This window comes from Benincasa hispida, chromosome 6 (assembly GCF_009727055.1).
Source record: "Benincasa hispida cultivar B227 chromosome 6, ASM972705v1, whole genome shotgun sequence".
NCBI lineage: Eukaryota > Viridiplantae > Streptophyta > Magnoliopsida > Cucurbitales > Cucurbitaceae > Benincasa > Benincasa hispida.
This window is the reverse complement of record NC_052354.1, coordinates 52,588,021-52,606,412: the sequence shown is the minus strand read 5'-3', so window position 1 is coordinate 52,606,412 and position 18,392 is coordinate 52,588,021. Positions and strand designations below refer to the sequence as shown.

Sequence of the window (18,392 nt, the reverse complement as noted above, 5' to 3'; positions counted from 1 at the left end):
ATCTCCTACTTCCTCAACCATTTACACGATTACTCTTCCTCCGATCTCGTCCTCTAACCATGTCCACATAGAGCCCACACTTCTAGATTCTCACACCGAGAATACGAAGGTAGCCATTATGGTGGTGTCGTACTCAACTCGACATAGTCAAGGTTTTTGGAAGCCGTTCATGGTTTCGTGTGGAGTTCGCTATGTTCTGATCTTGGAGATCGCAGTGTTCAAGTTCTTTGTTGGTCATGTTGTGTTGCGGTCGAAGTGTTCGAGCGTTCGTGGTTTTCGTCTTGCTGTGAACGAACGTTCATGATCAAGGGTATTGAAGATGAGTCTTTAAAGGTATGTTAATTCTATCCCTTGATCTTTAAGAAAACATGTTGTAATTTCGTTTGTGCATAGTCTGTATGTTTCTGTTTCTTGATTGTAATTGTTAATGTTCATATACGAATTGAATTTGAAACGATCATTCTACTGCTCATGGAAATCCTCATGTCCAATTTCCTTCAGTCTTAAGTAGCTTCTGACCAACATTCCCGCCAGGTCCCCGCCCTTTGTCGCTTGCACCTATGTTTCTTACCTTTGTTTATGCTTTGAACATTGTTTTCAACAATGATGTTTTGGGATTTATGTCAAACACAATCCTAAATGTAATAGAGTTTCTAAGCTTGTCCTTGACGGATTCTCTTTGTCTAGTCACATCGTCCAAAGGTTGCAATTTCTTTAAATACTCATTTGCCATACAATTTTTTTAAATACTCACTTGCCAACAACAACTTCACTGACATAATCAACTCTACTCTCACCTTGGAGGAAGTCCATCATTGTGGACATCCATAAGCTTCTAACGACCATTGTTGCTTGGTCGTAGGTTTTCCTCGCAAGGATCGCTAGAAGTGTTAAGGGCTATATGAGGTGGTTTTTAATTATTGCGCTTCTAGAATGTTTAGATACAGTGCATTTGTGGTATCTGAGTTTGTTTTTGAAGTATTGTATCTTTAAATTCTCGTTTACACTTAGTTTAGTTGTTTTTAGGGTAGTTTGGTCATTTACTAACTATATTTTCTATTATTTAAATTCATTTTGCTATTTTATAATTTTGGAACTTTTTTTTGTCATTTTTCTAAATGAAATTTTAAAAATTGCTATTTCTCTCGTAAATCCAACTTTTAAGTTATTCCAAAAAACACATTTAATTCCATCCGATCTGTGTACACCTCTACTAGCGCATATGAAATATTAGCATTATATAAATGCAAAGTCAACTTTTAACCCATAGTTTCCCATGGAAATTTGAGGGGGAAAAAAAAGAAAAATAGAAAGAGCCATTAAAGAAAACTAAAGGAAAAAACGAACCACAAAAAGAAATCTGATACTACGCGGCGGCACGTCTTCTACAAAACCTGTAAAACCTGTAACATTTCTCTCAACCTCTCACGACGGCGGACGCGGACCGGAGCAATTTCGCCACCAATGCTGTCACCGTCTCCTCTCCGCCGTCTCTCTCCTGCTGTACCTTCTCTACCTTCTTTCTCTCGCCATCTTCTCTATAATCATAAACCCTTTCCGGTTCTCCCCTGTTTTCACTCTTTTCCCAAACCCCTTCTTCGAGTTCGAGCCATTGATGCCGCTCAGCCTTACGATTATGAATCAAGAGTCGCCTCCCGTTTTCACAACTCCCAGAAGTTGAAAATCGCTATCATTGGGTTTGGTAACTTCGGTCAATTTCTCGCCAAGACTATTGTCCGTCAAGGTCACACCGTCTTGGCTCATTCCCGATCGAACCACTCCGATGCGGCTCGTAAGCTCGGGGTTTCGTTTTTTTCCGACCCGGATGACCTTGCTGAAGAACACCCAGAAGTGATTTTGCTCTGTACGTCGATAATTTCGACTGAGTGTGTTCTTAGATCGTTGCCATTGCAGAGATTGAAGAGGAATACATTGATAGTGGATGTGCTTTCAGTGAAGGAGTTCCCGAAAAGCTTAATGTTGGAGTTACTGCCTGGGGATTTTGATATAATTTGTTCTCACCCAATGTTTGGACCTGAAAGCGGTGCGAATGGATGGAATGAACTTTCTTTTGTTTACGAGAGGGTTAGAATCGGGTCGGAGGAATCTAGGGTTTCGCGTTGTGAGAAATTTTTGAGTATTTTTGAGAGAGAGGGTTGCAGAATGGTGGAGATGAGCTGTGCGGACCATGATAGATATGCGGCTGAATCGCAATTCATTACACATACTGTTGGGAGAGTTTTGGCTATGTTAATGTTGGAGTCTACACCGATTAATACTAAAGGGTATGAGACTTTGTTGAATTTAGTGAAGAATACTGCTGCAGATAGCTTTGATTTGTATTATGGTTTGTTTATGTATAATAAAAATGCATTAGAGATGCTGGAGAGGTTGGATTTGGCTTTTGAAGCATTGAAGCAGCAGCTCTTTGGGCGGTTGCATGATGTTGTGAGGAAGCAATTGTTTGGAAGTGCAGAGAAATTGCGTACTTGGCCTGAAATTCCTCCTCAAGATGGGGCTTCTCTTGCACTGACAACCTATTCAGAGGCTACCAGGCAAGGTCCCCGAGCCTTTCATTTCAATGATGTTTAGAGTGTGCTTTTGTTCTTTGGTTCAACTTCAACCAAAACTTGTGATGTGTTTGGTGTTGTATGTTTCTGCATAGTTTAGTGTGTAGTTTTGACATTAAGCTTTGGGGCCTGCGTTTGGGTTATATTCTAATGGTGTGTAAACTTTTGAGCTCACACTTCTAGGAAAAGGGCGAATTTCTGTGACACGCTAGTTTCTTTGCTATTTTGGGAGGACTGGGAGTTTGGCTAGAGAGAAACAATAGGATTTTTAGAGAAATCGACAGCAGGTAGGTTTGGGAGGTACGAGGTTTAATGCATCTAGTGGGCTTAAGTTGTAATTATGATATCTGCTTGATTTTGTTGGATTGGAATCTCTTGTAGTTTTTGGGTTTCCTTTTGTGGAGCTTGTTTTTTTGTCTGCTCTTGTATATTCTTTCAACAATTATGAAGAAAAGGATCAATCGAGAGTCGGTGGGAGAGTTACAAATTTATTTTCTATAAAGATGTTCATATTAGTTAAACAGTTCGATGATCCTGATTGTTTCTATCCTCATTAAGTTCCTGAATTGTTTGTGATATTTGTTTCCTGATTGGTTGGATTGTGATTTGTTCATAAGGAGATGTAAATAGAGAACAACTTGTGCTGTTCTTTGTAAGTCATGCTTCAGAAGAATAAAAGCCCCGATATATTTCTTTCAGGTTTCAGGAATTTTCTCCAACTTCCGACTCCAAACCTGCAAAACCTGAGGAAAACTCAAAGCTCAAAATTGCTATTATCGGATTTGGTAACTTCGGTCAATTTCTTGCCAAAACAATGGTAAAACAGGGTCACACTGTTTTAGCCTGCTCGAGGTCCGACTACTCAAATGTGGCTAAGGAGTTGGGCATTTCTTACTTTTCTGATGCAGATGATATATGTGAAGAACATCCAGACGTAGTTCTTCTCTGCACCTCCATTCTTTCAACAGAGAAAGTTCTCAGATCGTTACCTTTTCAGAGATTGAAGAGAAATACTTTGTTTGTTGATGTACTTTCAGTAAAAGAATTTCCAAGAAATTTGTTTCTTCAAATTTTACCCCCAGAGTTTGACATCCTCTGCACCCATCCCATGTTTGGGCCAGAGAGTGGTAAGAATGGATGGAACGATCTTTCCTTTGTTTATGATAAGGTCCGAGTAGGAAATGAGGAATCAAGAGCATGCCGTTGCAATTGCTTTCTCGATATCTTTTCAAGTGAAGGGTGTCGAATGGTGGAAATGTCATGCTATGATCACGACCGGCATGCTGCAGGGTCACAGTTCATTACTCATACAATGGGGAGGATTTTAGAAAAGTTGAGTTTGAGCTCTACACCAGCTAATACCCAAGGTTATAAAACCTTGTTGGACTTGGTGGCAAATACTGCTGGAGATAGCTTTGATCTTTACTATGGTCTGTTTATGTACAACGCAAATGCCATGGAGCAACTTGAGAGGTTGGACCTGGCTTTTGAAGCATTGAAGAAGCAGCTCTTTGGGCGTTTGCACGGTGTTCTCCGGAAGCAACTTTTCGAGAATACGCAAGGCAACATAGATGCACAAGAAGATCCCGTGATGAAGCCAAATCAAAACGGCACTGCTCTTTTACCCTTACCTGATTCTCGTTGATCTTCATTAGGAGTCATCTTTCACTTTCACTTTCACTTCTTACTTGTAAGTAGTAGCACTTATATTTTCCTTGTTCTTTATTATTATTTTTTCACCATATTTACTTGGTTATTTATCATAACTGCATTTGTTATCTGTGCCCTAAGAAGCTCAGGCACAGACACAATATGTTGATTTTTAAGATGTTCATGTATTGATATTGTTATTTCTTCGTTACAGAAAAAACAACATAAATTTAGCATAAAAAGTTTATACTTCAAAAAAGTATACAAAGTTAACTGAAATTTGAATAGTTGAAAGCTATAGACGGATTTAGTTAGGGATGACCAATGTATAAGGATTAGAGTCTAAAAGATAATCTCTATTTTATTTCCTAGGTTAAATTCTTTCCACGTCTTGTCCAAAATTAGATTTTTTTTCTTTTTTTTATTTAATATTGCCGACACGTTTCTTAGCATATCAAACACGGAGATGTGTAGGCACGTGTCAGTGTTTCCTTGTGTGTGCTTCCTCTCATTGGTCACTATGCCAATGTGTCTGCAAAAAGTTTTTATTCTTTTTCTGTTTTGTTATGAATCCAAGTTCTATTTTTCACTTTCCATGTCATTTCTAATATTTGAGTTTGTGGCTACACATCTTCTATCTTGATAAAAACATCTTCCTTTGTTCAATAATCTTCCTTCTCTTGCATGATAAAAAGCCACCATTTTCTCCATTTTCACTTTAACTTTCTGTTGTTGAATGCAATGTCATATTAAGAATGCCTTCTGCTTAGTTTTGTCTGATATTAACTTCATTTCATGCACTCGTTTCTTTTTCTGCTTAGTTTTGTTTGAGTTTTCTGTAAGTTCTTAGAAGCATCTTTCAACCACTATATATATATTTTTGCTCGTTTTAGGTATGCTGGTCGTGTACGCTTGTGCAAACGAATGTTGTCTTCTAAATCAACCATGTCAAAGGTGAGATTGGTGGCAATTGGACCCCCCCTACAACTCCATGGCAGTACTACTACATTCTCATCCTCGTTCCAGTCGATTCTCGAACAAAGATATTGTTTCCAGGATGCACCCAAAATTCGACTACTGATTTGAATTGATATGAAGCTGCTGCTGGGACTATGGTGAGTAAAATTTAGGTGCAATTTGGGGACTTTTAGGAAAACTAGCTTAGGCTTTGATAGGATATGGAACAAGATGAATTAAAAGTATTAGTAGGAGTGGATTCTGGATTTGAATTGGGAGATTTTGGGTTCTTTCTTCCTCCTTATGGTCCTCATTAAAATATAAATTCATTTTGTATCAAGCAATTTATACCATAATTTTTGTTTGTGATAATTTCTTCTTTGGATCACAATCATAAAAGGTTTCTGGCATACATAAAAGGTAAATGTATAAATTAGCATCTTTGTTGGGTTAGATTGAATTTAATAATTTTCTGACATCAGATAAAGAATGTGAAATCTATTTTCAAGTAGTGAATGTTAATGAAAAAAATTAACACCATTATTAATGACTAAACTAAATATAAATAAATCAAGAATTGGCTCAAGTTCATTGTGTTTGCTCAAATTTTAATCTTTTTTTTTTAAAAAAAAATAAAATTTTAAACTTTGTAAACATTAATTTTGTTCCATATAGGTTTAAAGTGTGTATTTTATTCTTAATAGAAGAAAAGCATCTATTTTAGTCCTTAAATGGTACTTTGCCACTTGATACTCATTCCCTTGATATGCATACTAAGTCTTTTGAAATGATTTTTTAAATATTTTAAAAACTTTTCTAAACTTTTTAGATCAAATATATTCTTATACATCAATGCAACTTACATAATCCATTTGTCAAAAGCAAGTGAGAGAATAAACCAAATTGTTATTATTTAAAAGTTAAGCACTAAAATGGAATAAAAAAAGTTCAACACCTTCAAGAGTTTGAGATAATGGATTACAATACCTATTTTCAAATCCAAAACCCGCTTTTTTAAACTTAAAAATTTTGTCCTCTACTTACATCATCACGAGCCAAAGTTACAAAACTATTCTTAGTTTTAGTTTTTTTTTCCCTTTTTCTCTTCTTCCCAATTTTCCTTCCTTCATTTGCATCGATCATTATCCATTTTTCCTTTCTTTATCTATTGCCAACCATTGAAACATATTTTTTGTCATCAGAACGTTGCTTGGAATGTCAAAAGAGATCAAGAGTGAGTGAGAGAGAAAAGCAAAAAGAGAGGGTGAGAGCAACACAGCAAGAGAGCGAGAAAGAGTAAATCAAGAGAAATAGGAGGTTGAGAAAGTGAGGAAAGCAAGAGCGAAAGGCTAAACTATATGCATGAGGGCTTATGTTGGTAATTTCACTCAAAGCAAAGGGTAAAAAAAAAAGCCAACTTCAAAAGGTCGGACAAATTTCATTTTCTCCCCAATTTTGAGTCATCCATATACCGGACCTTTTTTTTTAATAGTAATGAAGATAACGTTTAGATAGCTCTATTAAACATAACCTTTAATTTTATATTAATAGATTAATTAATCTTTTAAATTTCGAATATATATATTGAAAAAAAATGGAATATAGGTAAAAAAAAAACAAATTCAAGAATCTATGAAACAATAGACATAAAATTGAAAATTAAAAATTTATTAAACAATGTTTAAATTTTAAAGATCAAACAAATACCAACTTAAAAGTTCAATAACCTAGTCAATTGAAGTCGAAGAATCGATCTTTCATTCTCGTTGTATTATTATTATTTTTTTTTTCAGAAAAAAGTGCGCAGTTTTATGAGAAAGATGGGTCCCTTAATAGAGAGCGTGGCATTCCGGTGGTTCTAAATGCATGGGAGCCTCACAATCTGCAGACTTCCGTGGCCACGCCAACTTTCTTCCCAACTCCCAACCATGGCCGCACCTTCATTCCACGTCTTTCCTTCTTCATCTTCCCGCTAAAAAGGAAAGAAAAGAGAAAACCCACTTCACCCCTCACTTTTCTCCCCATAACTCAAAACCCCAATGGCGAAATTCTCAACTCGACCCCATAATAGCCCTTTTCTCCCTCACCCCACTAACCCCCGCAGTTCAATTTTCCACTCAGTTTCACCCACTCGCTTGATTTCTCAATCCCATCTCCTTCGATTAAGCCTCCGTGTTTGTTGTAGCATCAAGGAGAAAGAAAATGTCAAAGGCAATGAAGAAATTCCCCCTGTTCTTTCTGGCTTGCGAGTCGATGCATCGGAGCGAACTAGGTCTATTTCGAAATCTGAAAACGATTTGAGCTCTGGAAATGGGATTGATGAAGTGGGGTTTGATTCGAATTGGCCGCCGTGGAGGAATGTTCCTGATAGATATAAATTGATTGGTACTACGGCGCTTGCGTTCGTTATTTGCAACATGGATAAGGTTTGTTCCTCTGTTTTTTGTGACTTTTGAATTTGATTGAATAAAATGTTGATGGGTTCGAATTTTCGCCGTGGGTCGTCATGTTTTTAGGTGTTTTTGTGGGATTTAGTTGAGTTTGTTGTTGTGATTGTTGCCAGGTGAATTTAAGTGTTGCTATAATTCCAATGTCGCATCAATTTGGGTGGAATTCTTCTGTGGCTGGATTGGTTCAGTCATCTTTCTTTTGGGGTTATGCTTTGAGCCAGTTGCCTGGTGGGTGGCTTGCCAAGATATTTGGTGGGAGGTCAGTATTTAAGTACCACTGTTAACAGGTTTATTGTTTCTTTAGCGAACCCTTTATTTATTGGTTATTTTTTGATCAATGAATTCCTTGGCTGAAGCGATAGTTAAAACAATTGCTTCAAGAACTTTCTGCCTCACAAAACCATTGAATAGCACAGTTTATTGGGTTTCCTAAAAAGATTCTGAGAGAGAAACTTTGAAGCTTTTGTTTGAGATGCCTTGTTCCTTAACACTTTTGATAATGATTTTGTTCTTTCGTTTTATATTTTTGAAAGTTAATTCTGTGGTTAGCTAATTCTAGCATTTTAAGGTTTTTCACTTATTAAAATTATGGTTTTAAAACGATTCTGAAAGAAAATTTGAAAAAGAAGAAAAAATGTCAGTAAACAAGCATAATTTTTAAGAAGAAAAATAAAATGGGTCCTTAATGTTTACCTTGAATCTTAAAATCGGGCTGGTATTTGTCAAAGGCCACTTGATGTTCTTGTTTCTCCCTGGTTATCTCGAGTGGCAAGTATGCTTTAATTCTTGTCATGCTTGAACTATGGAATGCCACATTTGTACTGCCAGTAATGTCAATGGTAATCTTAATCTTTACCATTTCTAGAAAAGCAGCAGCTTCAGCACCATTCACTGCCATTCATTATCATTTATTAGTAGCCTCAACTGGAATGCTATATGCATTCTTTAAATTTCTGTATATCACACAATAAGCTGATGGAAAGAGTCATACTTCTTAGCACTTTGTGATCTTTTTTAATTAGAAAAGTTTTGGAGATCGGAGTACTGACATGGTCGCTAGCTACCGCGCTTGTTCCATTTCTTGCTGGATATATGCCTGGGTTGATTTTTTCCAGAATTTTGGTGAGTGATGCTACTTGTAAAAGTATAACCACTTCCTATGGTTTCTCTCTGTTTTATCTTTGGCCATGGCCTTGAAGTTTGTAATTTCTTGTGGCAGGTTGATCTACTTGCTTATTCTGTTTGCTTGAACATCATTTGCACCCTTCATTCTTCAAATTTGATGGGTTATCAACCTTACAATTACTATTCTTCACTGCATATAGGTTGGCATCGGAGAAGGGGTTTCACCATCAGCTGCAACTGACCTTATTGCAAGGCAGGTTTAACTTGCATTATCATAAATGGTCATTTTTTGGACATATTTTCATCACATTTATCTCAAATTATTCTAAACTTTTTTTTCCTTTAAAAGAATATTCTTCATCTAGCTCATTATTCGATTTAACTAAGGTAATATTACCATGTTTCTCTACTATCTTTCATAAATTTCATTTTATGGATGAACAGAATTCGTTATAAATTTCATTTTAACTAGTTTAATCCTTAAAAGCCTCAAAAACATGAATTACAGTATATGTATCTTAGGGACATAAAAGCGGTTATAAGTTTACAATATCATCAATGAAAACTTTACATTGAACGGATTTGACATTTTGATTGGTGCATGCAGGTCAATTCCTCTACAGGAACGCTCACGGGCAGTCGCATTTGTTTTTGGTGGGCTGAGTGTAGGAAGCGTTTCTGGGTATGTTCTGTTGAATGTGAGTTACGGGATAAAAGGGATCTAACAACATGTGCTCCGTTAGTCTGTTTCTGAATGAAATTTGGATAACTCAATCCAAAAGGCTGATATTTGAAATCTAAATATATTGAAAACACAGGTTCATGAAAATTGTTTCCCCTCCTGTTAGTTCTTTGGACAGAATATTAGGATTTTGAATTTTTGCAGCTGATGTAACTCCGGAGTATGGTTGATGAATCTAATTTCTTGGACTGCCTTTGTAGTCATATATATATATTTTTTTTGGCAGACTTCTTTTGGCTCCTTCTCTCATCCAAAATTTTGGTTGGGAATCTGTGTTCTACATTTTTGGCTTTCTGGGGATAGCTTGGTAAGTTGCTTCACCTGTTACTGTCTTTTCTTGTTATTCATACATTAAATTGTTAGGATTAACTTGTAATTCTTTTGTGCAAGTAATAGAGAAGTAATTTTCGGGGATTTATTTGAGATCTGTTCTCTAGGGATAATTTGGTTGTTTCTGGTTATTGAAAAACTGATTAATGATGGCTGGTTTCCTAAATATGCAAGTGGAAACAAAATAGTTATTCTTTAAAAACTAGATGAAAGTCAACAATTGCAAGTGTGGAGGACCAAACCATCAATCTTTGGGTTTATACTTGGTTTGATTTTTGAAAATGAGTTTTAGATCCTTTCTTGGATTCACTTTCAAGTGCTTTAAAATATATTTTCAAGTACTTAGAAAGTCAATCCAAACAGGCTTTTAATCCTCACCATTTCTTTTTTTCCTTTTCTTTTTTCTTATTCATTTTAGTTTTGGGTTTGTGGGTCTAATAGTAGAACTAGAACACCTACTTTGAGGAAGAATTATAATTGAACATTCAAAATTGAATGAATATGAATTGGATGCAGTAATGGTTAAAGGCTTTGTGGTTGAAGGTTTGCAGGATTTCAGTTTCTGGATGGGCAACCGTCAGTACCCCTTAAATCCATTTCAGGTTTGCCTTCAGACATTAAAAGAAAATATGGGTTTGAAATTTGAATGATTAACAATAATAATAGTGTTAGGTGTAAGCATTTACTTTATTTTATTCTTTCTGCCGTAGCTGTATCCGAATCCGAGTCTGAGTCCGGGTTCCCCACAAAGAAATCAACAAAACCCTTCAAACTCCAACAACTACCTGCTGCACTCAAGGTATCTATGTGTGTCTGATTTGAAGCCAAGTTAGTCATTACTATTTTAAATTTAATTAACTAAATGTTCTAAACAAAATAATTATTTCTCCCAGTGAGTTCACATTTTTTTAAAAAAGAGTTTGATATTGTTTTTGCTCTCAAATCAACTTAATTTAGGTTCAATTGATCCTTAAAAAAGGAAAAAGTCAATTTTTACCTTAAACAAGTTCATTAAAAGCCAAGTTTTGTATTAATCAAGTTTGACTTGGCACGAATAGATTATCGAATAATTCTGTCAAAATTCACAATTTTTTGAAACAAACATCTCTAATATTGCATTCTTCCAAGAAGGCAACCTAAACATAACTTAGTGAATAAGATACCAATTACTATCCTAAGATGATCTAATCTCCACTCTTGTAGTTGATGAATTCAAAACATTGTTTCTCGTCCAACCATATCAATTTTATGCTAGATATATAATTTATAATGTATTGAATATACAAAAATATTTTCTATTTTTGATTCTGCGAATAAAAATTTATTTGAAGGTAAATTACAATACTTTTTCAAGTTTATGGTAAATCTTGTAACACTAATCCTATTTTTTAGTATTTTCGTTAACATATTGATATTAATATCGATGCCATGACATAAAAAAGAACTAGTTTCAAATTTCTTTTTGTGTTGTATATGGAAAAAGGTTTAAATATGTTTTTATTAATCATCTTTCTTTTTTTAATAATTTTTTTGAATTGTTAGGAAGTACCATGGAGGGGATTTTTGGAGTATCCACCAGTATGGGCAATGATATATACTCATTTCTGTGGGAGTTGGGGTCACTACACTTGTCTCTCTTGGCTTCCTACTTATTTTAGGTACTTTCAGTTTTTTGTTTCCTCATCATCTTCCTTGCTTTGTGTTCAAATGGTAAACTGAATTTGGATTTCATCCACATTCTTATGCAGCGAGGAGTTGAACCTTAATTTGACTGAAGCAGCTTGGGTACCTCGCTCTCTTTCTATTCTCCTTTTTTTTTTTTTTTGGTTCATATTCATATCATTATTTTATTACCTGATTGCAACCATGTTGCATGATGATTTAACTTTCTTACGACTCCTAGAAATTATTCAATTCAGGTATCCATCCTGCCACCCCTGGCTTCAATCTTCGTGACAAGTGTTGCATCGCAGTTAGCTGACAACTTAATTTCCAATGGTGTCGATACCACAGCAGTATGGAAAGACGAACTCCAAAATTTTCTTTTCAAGAAGCATTCCATTCATAATTTGTTTGATCCTCTTCTGTTTTCCTCTATGTAGGTAAGAAAGATTTGCCAAACAATTGCCTTTGTGTCTCCAGCAGTTTGCATGACTTTGTCCTCTGTTGATTTAGGATTGCCACCTTGGGAGGTAGTAGGAATTCTAACCAGTGGTTTGGCCCTCTCTAGTTTTGCATTATCAGGTACAATCTACATCAAAGATACTTTTATCCTTGAAATAATATTTTTCAGAGTTATTGGATCAAAGTTTCCTATTTCCCATAAAGTACCAAGATCATTATCTGTTTTCTGCAGGACTCTACTGTACTCATCAAGATATGTCACCTGAATATGCAAGTGTCCTTTTGGTATGTAAGCTCTATAATATTCCGGTTCATATCAACATTCCTAAATTTCATGCCTTAACAATTCTCCTCAGGGCATTACGAATACCGTTGGAGCAATACCCGGTATCGTTGGAGTTGCACTCACTGGCTTTCTTCTTGATTCAACCCATTCTTGGAGTGTAAGTTAACAACTTCCTCTTTTTCTTTAACATTTGATATATTTCATTCATATCCTCTGACTTATTTCTTATCTTCAACATTTCCTGTTTGCTATGTGTAGATCTCATTGTTTGCCCCATCAATCTTCTTCTACTTGACCGGGACAATTGTTTGGTTGGTCTTCGCTAGCAGTAAACCTAAAAACTTTTCGAAGAATGAATAGTGTTAGATTACACGAATGTGCTGAGGAGAACTCCAATACAAGCCATCAACTGCATTTCATATCAGGTTCTTCAGTTGTATATCTGTAGTGAATACATGTATGATTCCCCACAAAGAAGCATTATTACTGATCATGTAAAGATTTTGTCTTCTTATTGTTAGTCAGAGTGATCCTGCCAAAGTTGCATATGTTCTGTAAAATTTGTATCTTCTGCCTATAGTGCTATCTACGGCTATGGATTGATTTTCCGTGGTCAATGTTGATCCAGAGAGACTCTTGCTCTACATTTTTTTCACCTTGAAAAATATGAATCAAATATTACAATTGTTCTCTTATTGGAAAACAACCAATCTGGAACTGATTTTCAGTTCCATACATTGCTACCTATCCTATCTGCATGCAGGGAGAACAATATTTGGTATGTGAATGAATACAATTGAAAAGGGAGCCACCATTATTGGTTCAGATGAATTTACATGCTGAGGTTCCAATGAAGGTATGTTCCCTGATGAATTTACAGACAAAATCTTTCCATTTAGCAGCACAGTTTGACTATGCAGGTTTCCATCCCTTGCTGTTATATGATATTCCTCTCTGAAGGCTTCGCCTTCGAGACCATGAGGTCTAGGTATCCGAACAACCTTTGATTTATGCTTATAGGATCTGTGTTTATGGTGCAACCCTCCGGTTTTATTGAATGCAATTCCAGCATGAACTGTTGTGTCACCATCTAGGTTGAGCAATAGTAATGTGATTCCTTTCTGTAAAAGATTGAGAGTTAAATCAGAGTTGAGAAACTAGTGGCATTTCTTCATTTTCTAGTTTTAGCTCCCAGTTGTTTATTTCATTGACTTAAGCAATAGGGAGAAAAACCAAATTTAAGGTTATCATGGTATATACTGCCACTTACGGATTGTTTAGAACAATGTGCATAGGCTCGTATTTTTTTTGTCCCGTTAAAGCTTGTGGACAGAACATTCCTTCCCATCAAGCGATGCCATAGGAGTGCACTGAAATGAAGAAAGAAACAAGAAACGAGCAAGCTGATTGTTAGATAATTGTCCAATAGTAATGGGAAGGAATGAAGAGTTTAAGGTCAGAAATATTGGCTTAATCTTTCTTTCACCTGTAATAGTCTGGATTTGGTTCAAAGGTTGTCGTGTTCAGTAAACCATAGTTTCCACCAATCAATGTCTGCCTGCAGTATGTTTTTGTATCGAAAGTGGCCGCCATACCGAGCTGGTCCAAGTACCTGGATAATGTACACACATAAAAGAGTGTTGTTTATAAAGGTCTTGAAAGAAATTTACATGAATGTTTTCTAGAGTCTAAATTACCAGAAACTAAAGACAAATGCATTTGTAACCAGATTATGCCCACTGTTGTAAGCGCCTCCTGCTTCCCCAACCCATGCTTTAGCTGAAGTTGGAGAGTCTTCAAGGATCTCATGGAGCTTGTTAAACGTATTGACCATGCCATCGAGATAGGACGGGTCAAGAATCCTTTCGAGAAGATGCTCATCAACTCCTGTTAATAAGAAAAAAGCTTCAGTGCCTACCCATTTTTCGAAAATTCATTAGAGTATTACTTGGCCAATGAATGATACCTGGTCCTAGATTGTATATATGGTGTGTGACAACGTCTAGCGATTGGGTAGTTTTGCCAATGAATTCTTTGAACCAATTTTCATCAAAGAATCCTCCAGGTGCTATGATTAACGGTTTCGGTTCGATACCCTTGTAGATACTTTGGACCATGTTCTGAAGAGCAATTGTATCAGAAGCATACTGTTCTGCTGAAATTCTTGTTCCAACTCCATTTCCACTCAATTCGTTCCCTGAGCATAAGAAAATGGAAATCAATCATACATTAGAACAGAAGAATCCTTCTCCACTCTCAAATATGAGAGACAAGGTCATTTGAGGTGAACTAACAAGAACAACTACTCTCCAAAACTCATCGACGAAGAATGACAAATATCACTTCTCGGTCTCCGGTTTTGAATTTTTTGTGTAAAGAAAACAATTAGCAATTCTTACCAAGCTCCCAACCATGGATGGTGTAGTTCTTTTTGACAGTATAACGTATTAACATTTCAGCGTTCGAGCAATTCCAAGCTCCTACAGCAGACCCATCTGCTGCAATTTGTCGTCCATTGAGAGCATTTAATCCGAAGATAATCTTAGTACTGAATAAGATCACAAAACTTTAGCATTCAACTCTTGAGAAATGTTATTTCATGTGCAAAAAATGGGATGAGATTTTCATTACCCTCCTTTCTTGAAGAAGTCATTTAGTTGGTCCCATCTGTTAGTAGGCAAACAGCCTTGACTGAAGCCAAATAACTCTGAGGCGTTTCTTGAAAAAGAAATGCATGGCTGCTGGTGATCTTCAGTATCATATATGATCTTATCTTGCAAACTACCACCCAATCTAATCTTTAGGGGTTTAAATTCTGCACCATTCATGAAGAGGTATTAGCTTTCATTTTTGCATTCAAATATATAGAGAAGACTTAGGAGACGAACGACTAAAAAAAATGTAAGAACATAAGTGCATACAAAAAAAATATATACAAAAATCCCACTAGAGAGGTTCCAGCATCCAGCTAAGTACAATGTTGCCTAATTCCCAAAAAAGAAAAAGAAGACATCTTCGAAATCGAAACTCTATAAAAGACATGAAATCTCATAGAGGACCAAACCTCACTAAGGTCTCGTTCTACATCTCCAAACACTCCCTTGTTCCTCCAAACACTCCCTTGTTCCTCCAAACACTCCATTGTTCCTCCTCTCTAAATATTGCACTACTCGAGGTTTAATGTATGACTCATGTTTGGTTTGAGGTTTTGCTTATACCAAATTATAGATTCACTAATCCCATAAGATACCTGAGTTGAACCTATGAAACCGGTGTTTCATATTGAATATTAAATATTAGCTACCACAAATTATGAAGGTACAAATCAACGGGATAGTATTAGCCTAGAGTTTTATAGTTCATTTTTTATAGTTCATAAAGACTTTCTAACTTCTTTATAAAGCTAGATTCATTAAAACTGTGAGCCAAATAGTCAAGGAGCTAGAGGAATTCAAACCTTTGACTGCATTTAATAGAATGTTGTTGCCCAGGTCCTGCAATTCAAAATAAAATAAGAACGAATTTAAATATTTCAGGTAGTATAGCACTAGACAGATTATAGGAAAGCATATTTAATAGTAGAGGTCACCTCATAAGAATTATTATTCTTTAGTCAATAGAACCTAGTATAAAAGACATTAAATAATTGTAAACATACTTCCAAATCTCAAATCCAATTAATCTTTTGAGTTTCTTTGTTTTGTCGTCCACTTTCAAAAAGACCCAAGTAACTAAAATTCATAATTGAGGAGGATTTGGAAATCCATTTAACCTTCCAATCTTCTTTGTTTTGTTACTTCCAAGTTTTCTTTGTTTTATTATCCACTTTCAAACAAATCTAAATAATTGAAATACATAATTAAGCAACGAGAAACGAGACTGTACGTAAGGATGAAAGGATTCTCACTTTTCTTAAGCAATAAATACAAAAAAAAAAAAAAAAAAAAAAAAAAAAAAATCCATAAAGGAAACTTAAAGAAGAAGATCAAATAATAAAACCCAGATGCCAAAATCTATGAATACTATCTCATCATTCATAACAAAAGTAAGTCGCCATAAATGAGTTTGAAAATCATCGGAAATCTGAAAGAAATAAGGAAAAAAAAATTACTAGATTCAACAGAGAAGCTTGGCCCCAACTGCAAGTGCCGTAATCGCATTTCTCAGGAGGCCACCAATCGAGCGTAGCACAAACAAAATCTTCATCAATACCTCCAATGGCGGATTTTCCGTCAATCAGAACCCTTCCTCTCAAAAACCCTTCTGAGTTCACTGAACCGGAAGAGAGAAAGAAGAAACAGACCCAAAAACAAAACCCCAGAAGCCAAACACGAAAACCCATTTCTAAAAACTTCTTCAAATGGGGAAAGATCAAACGACAGAAAAAGAAGCCATGAAACTTCAGGCGATTTCAGAGCTGCTAGCCATTAATAAAAGGGAAGAAGAAGACAGAGTGTAAAGAAAGGAAGAATATGAATATAGAGTGATTGATGAAAAGAACTACTTGAAATGTTTATATATATACTATACAATACAAGTCTTGGAAATTAAGAAATGAAAATGTAGGTTAAAATGATGCTAATGAATGGACCATTTAACAATTTCGATGTCGGATCTGCATTAAAGAAATGGCGCTAAAGGAACCTTTCTTCTGTTTTTTCCTTTTTTTTCCTCTCCTGGGGGAGGTGTTGATGGAGAAATTATTGAGTGTTGTATGTATGAAAGAGAAACGATAAAAGTATCTCAAATTTATATAAGTATCAAGATTTTTTAAGATAAACATCTCAAATTTGTATCGAGTGGTTATGATTAGTAGTGTTCATGGGTTAGGTTGAAAGACTTTTTAGATCCAATTTGTTTGGGTTGTAAATTTCTTCAACCCAAATAACCTTTATTAAAAAAATGAATCCAACCCAACCCAACCATGAAATATTTGTGTTGGGGTTGGTTCGGGTTAATCAGTTCATTTATTTAAAATTTTGTTCTAAAAAGAAGCAAAACGTAAATATGCAAAAATCTAATTTAATTATTTTCATATATTAAATTAAGATTAACAACTCAATTTCAAAGTGAAAATTTTTGAAGAGTAAATTATTTAAAAAATATTAGAATTAAATAAAATTAAAATCAATATATGTATAAATAATTGTGTTATAAGTAATAAAAATATATATATTAAAGTTAATAATAAATTCGGGTTGGTTCGGGTTGGTTTGGGTTATATTAGTTGAACCCATGAACTAATCCAACCCATAAAATTTTCATTTATTTGAACCCAACCCAAATGAGTTGATAACCTAACTTAAACTGCGAATTGGGTTGGGTTGATCAATTTTTTCGGGTCATCGGGTTTTTTTAACACCTCTAGTTATAATATAGAGCGTCGAGATTTTTGGATTCACATAATGATTACAAAGAGTCAGTCACGTTATAACAATTTTATTGAATGGTTTCTAAGCACGATTGGATGTACGAAGGAGAAACTACACAAGTATCTCGAAATTGTATCAAATGATTATTATGAAGCATTCAGATTTTTGAGTTCACATCCAATGGTTATTAAGTGACAGATCTTATTGAATGATCCTTAAGTACAAATGTATGTATGTCAGAGAAACTGCAACAGTATCTCAAATTTGTATCAAGTGGTTATTATAGGCAGTGAGATTTTTAGATTCACATCCAACAATTATTAAGAGGTAGTCACGTTATGACAATCTTATTGAATGATTTTAAGAATGGTTGAACATATGAAAGAGAAACTATAAAAATATCTTGAATTTGTATTAAATAGTTATTACAGGACATTTTGTATTAAGTAGTTATTACGGGACACGGCAATTTTCAAATTCATATCCAACCATTATTGAGAGATATAGGCAATATTTTGATGAGTGGGGATAAAGTTTTAGATTGAAACTTGAAGTTGGTTGCAAGTGGACCCTTTATTGGTTGGCGTTTTTCCTTTTTTGTTAATGGAGAAATTAGGAAGAATGCTTAAGAAATAGGCATTTTCTTAAGGAAGGGTTTCTAGCCATTAGCACCCAATTCACGGTTTGCCATGTCAACTAATTCTTTTTTTTCTTTGTTCCTCAATGTGTTTCAAATTTTTGAACTAATCCAATAGTAAAGTTAGTGGAAGAAGTCATTTTCTATGT

At 35.2% G+C, this 18,392-nt stretch overlaps 3 protein-coding genes across 6 annotated transcripts; 2 read left to right on the top strand and 1 right to left on the bottom strand.

Annotated features, from left to right (window-relative positions):
- The first annotated feature begins 1,308 nt into the window (after positions 1-1,308).
- On the top strand, positions 1,309-5,549 carry LOC120080457 (arogenate dehydrogenase 1, chloroplastic-like). Its single transcript, XM_039035110.1, has 3 exons — positions 1,309-2,555; positions 3,270-4,260; positions 5,114-5,549. Exons 1-2 carry the CDS (start codon positions 1,465-1,467, stop codon positions 4,213-4,215), a joined length of 2,037 nt encoding a protein of 678 aa, XP_038891038.1. The 5' UTR covers positions 1,309-1,464; the 3' UTR covers positions 4,216-4,260; positions 5,114-5,549.
- Positions 5,550-7,101: 1,552 nt separating this feature from the next.
- LOC120080458 (probable anion transporter 6, chloroplastic) lies at positions 7,102-12,861 on the top strand. Of its 3 annotated transcripts, XM_039035111.1 has the most exons (15): positions 7,102-7,603; positions 7,741-7,886; positions 8,650-8,749; positions 8,953-9,005; positions 9,360-9,434; positions 9,721-9,801; positions 10,368-10,426; positions 10,535-10,623; positions 11,367-11,482; positions 11,573-11,609; positions 11,744-11,839; positions 11,927-12,068; positions 12,181-12,233; positions 12,305-12,391; positions 12,493-12,861. In XM_039035111.1, the coding sequence occupies exons 1-15, from the start codon at positions 7,217-7,219 to the stop codon at positions 12,592-12,594; spliced, it is 1,623 nt and encodes a 540-aa protein (XP_038891039.1). In that variant the 5' UTR covers positions 7,102-7,216; the 3' UTR covers positions 12,595-12,861. The 3 variants fall into 3 exon arrangements, 1 of the variants encoding a protein (XP_038891039.1); XR_005482518.1 differs by lacking the exon at positions 12,493-12,861 and having other exon boundaries at positions 11,744-11,922; positions 12,000-12,068; XR_005482519.1 differs by lacking the exons at positions 12,305-12,391; positions 12,493-12,861 and having other exon boundaries at positions 11,744-11,926; positions 12,000-12,068.
- Positions 12,862-12,870: 9 nt separating this feature from the next.
- Positions 12,871-16,945, bottom strand: LOC120080459 (heparanase-like protein 3). 2 transcript variants are annotated; one of them, XM_039035112.1, is made up of 9 exons: positions 16,346-16,945; positions 15,692-15,728; positions 14,866-15,049; positions 14,634-14,782; positions 14,201-14,431; positions 13,932-14,121; positions 13,721-13,846; positions 13,505-13,604; positions 12,871-13,355 (listed from the first exon to the last, which is right to left on the bottom strand). In XM_039035112.1, exons 1-9 carry the CDS (start codon positions 16,574-16,576, stop codon positions 12,984-12,986), a joined length of 1,620 nt encoding a protein of 539 aa, XP_038891040.1. In that variant the 5' UTR covers positions 16,577-16,945; the 3' UTR covers positions 12,871-12,983. The 2 variants fall into 2 exon arrangements, with proteins under 2 accessions (XP_038891040.1, XP_038891041.1); XM_039035113.1 differs by lacking the exons at positions 15,692-15,728; positions 16,346-16,945 and having other exon boundaries at positions 14,634-14,732; positions 14,866-15,032.
- Positions 16,946-18,392: the final 1,447 nt, after the last annotated feature.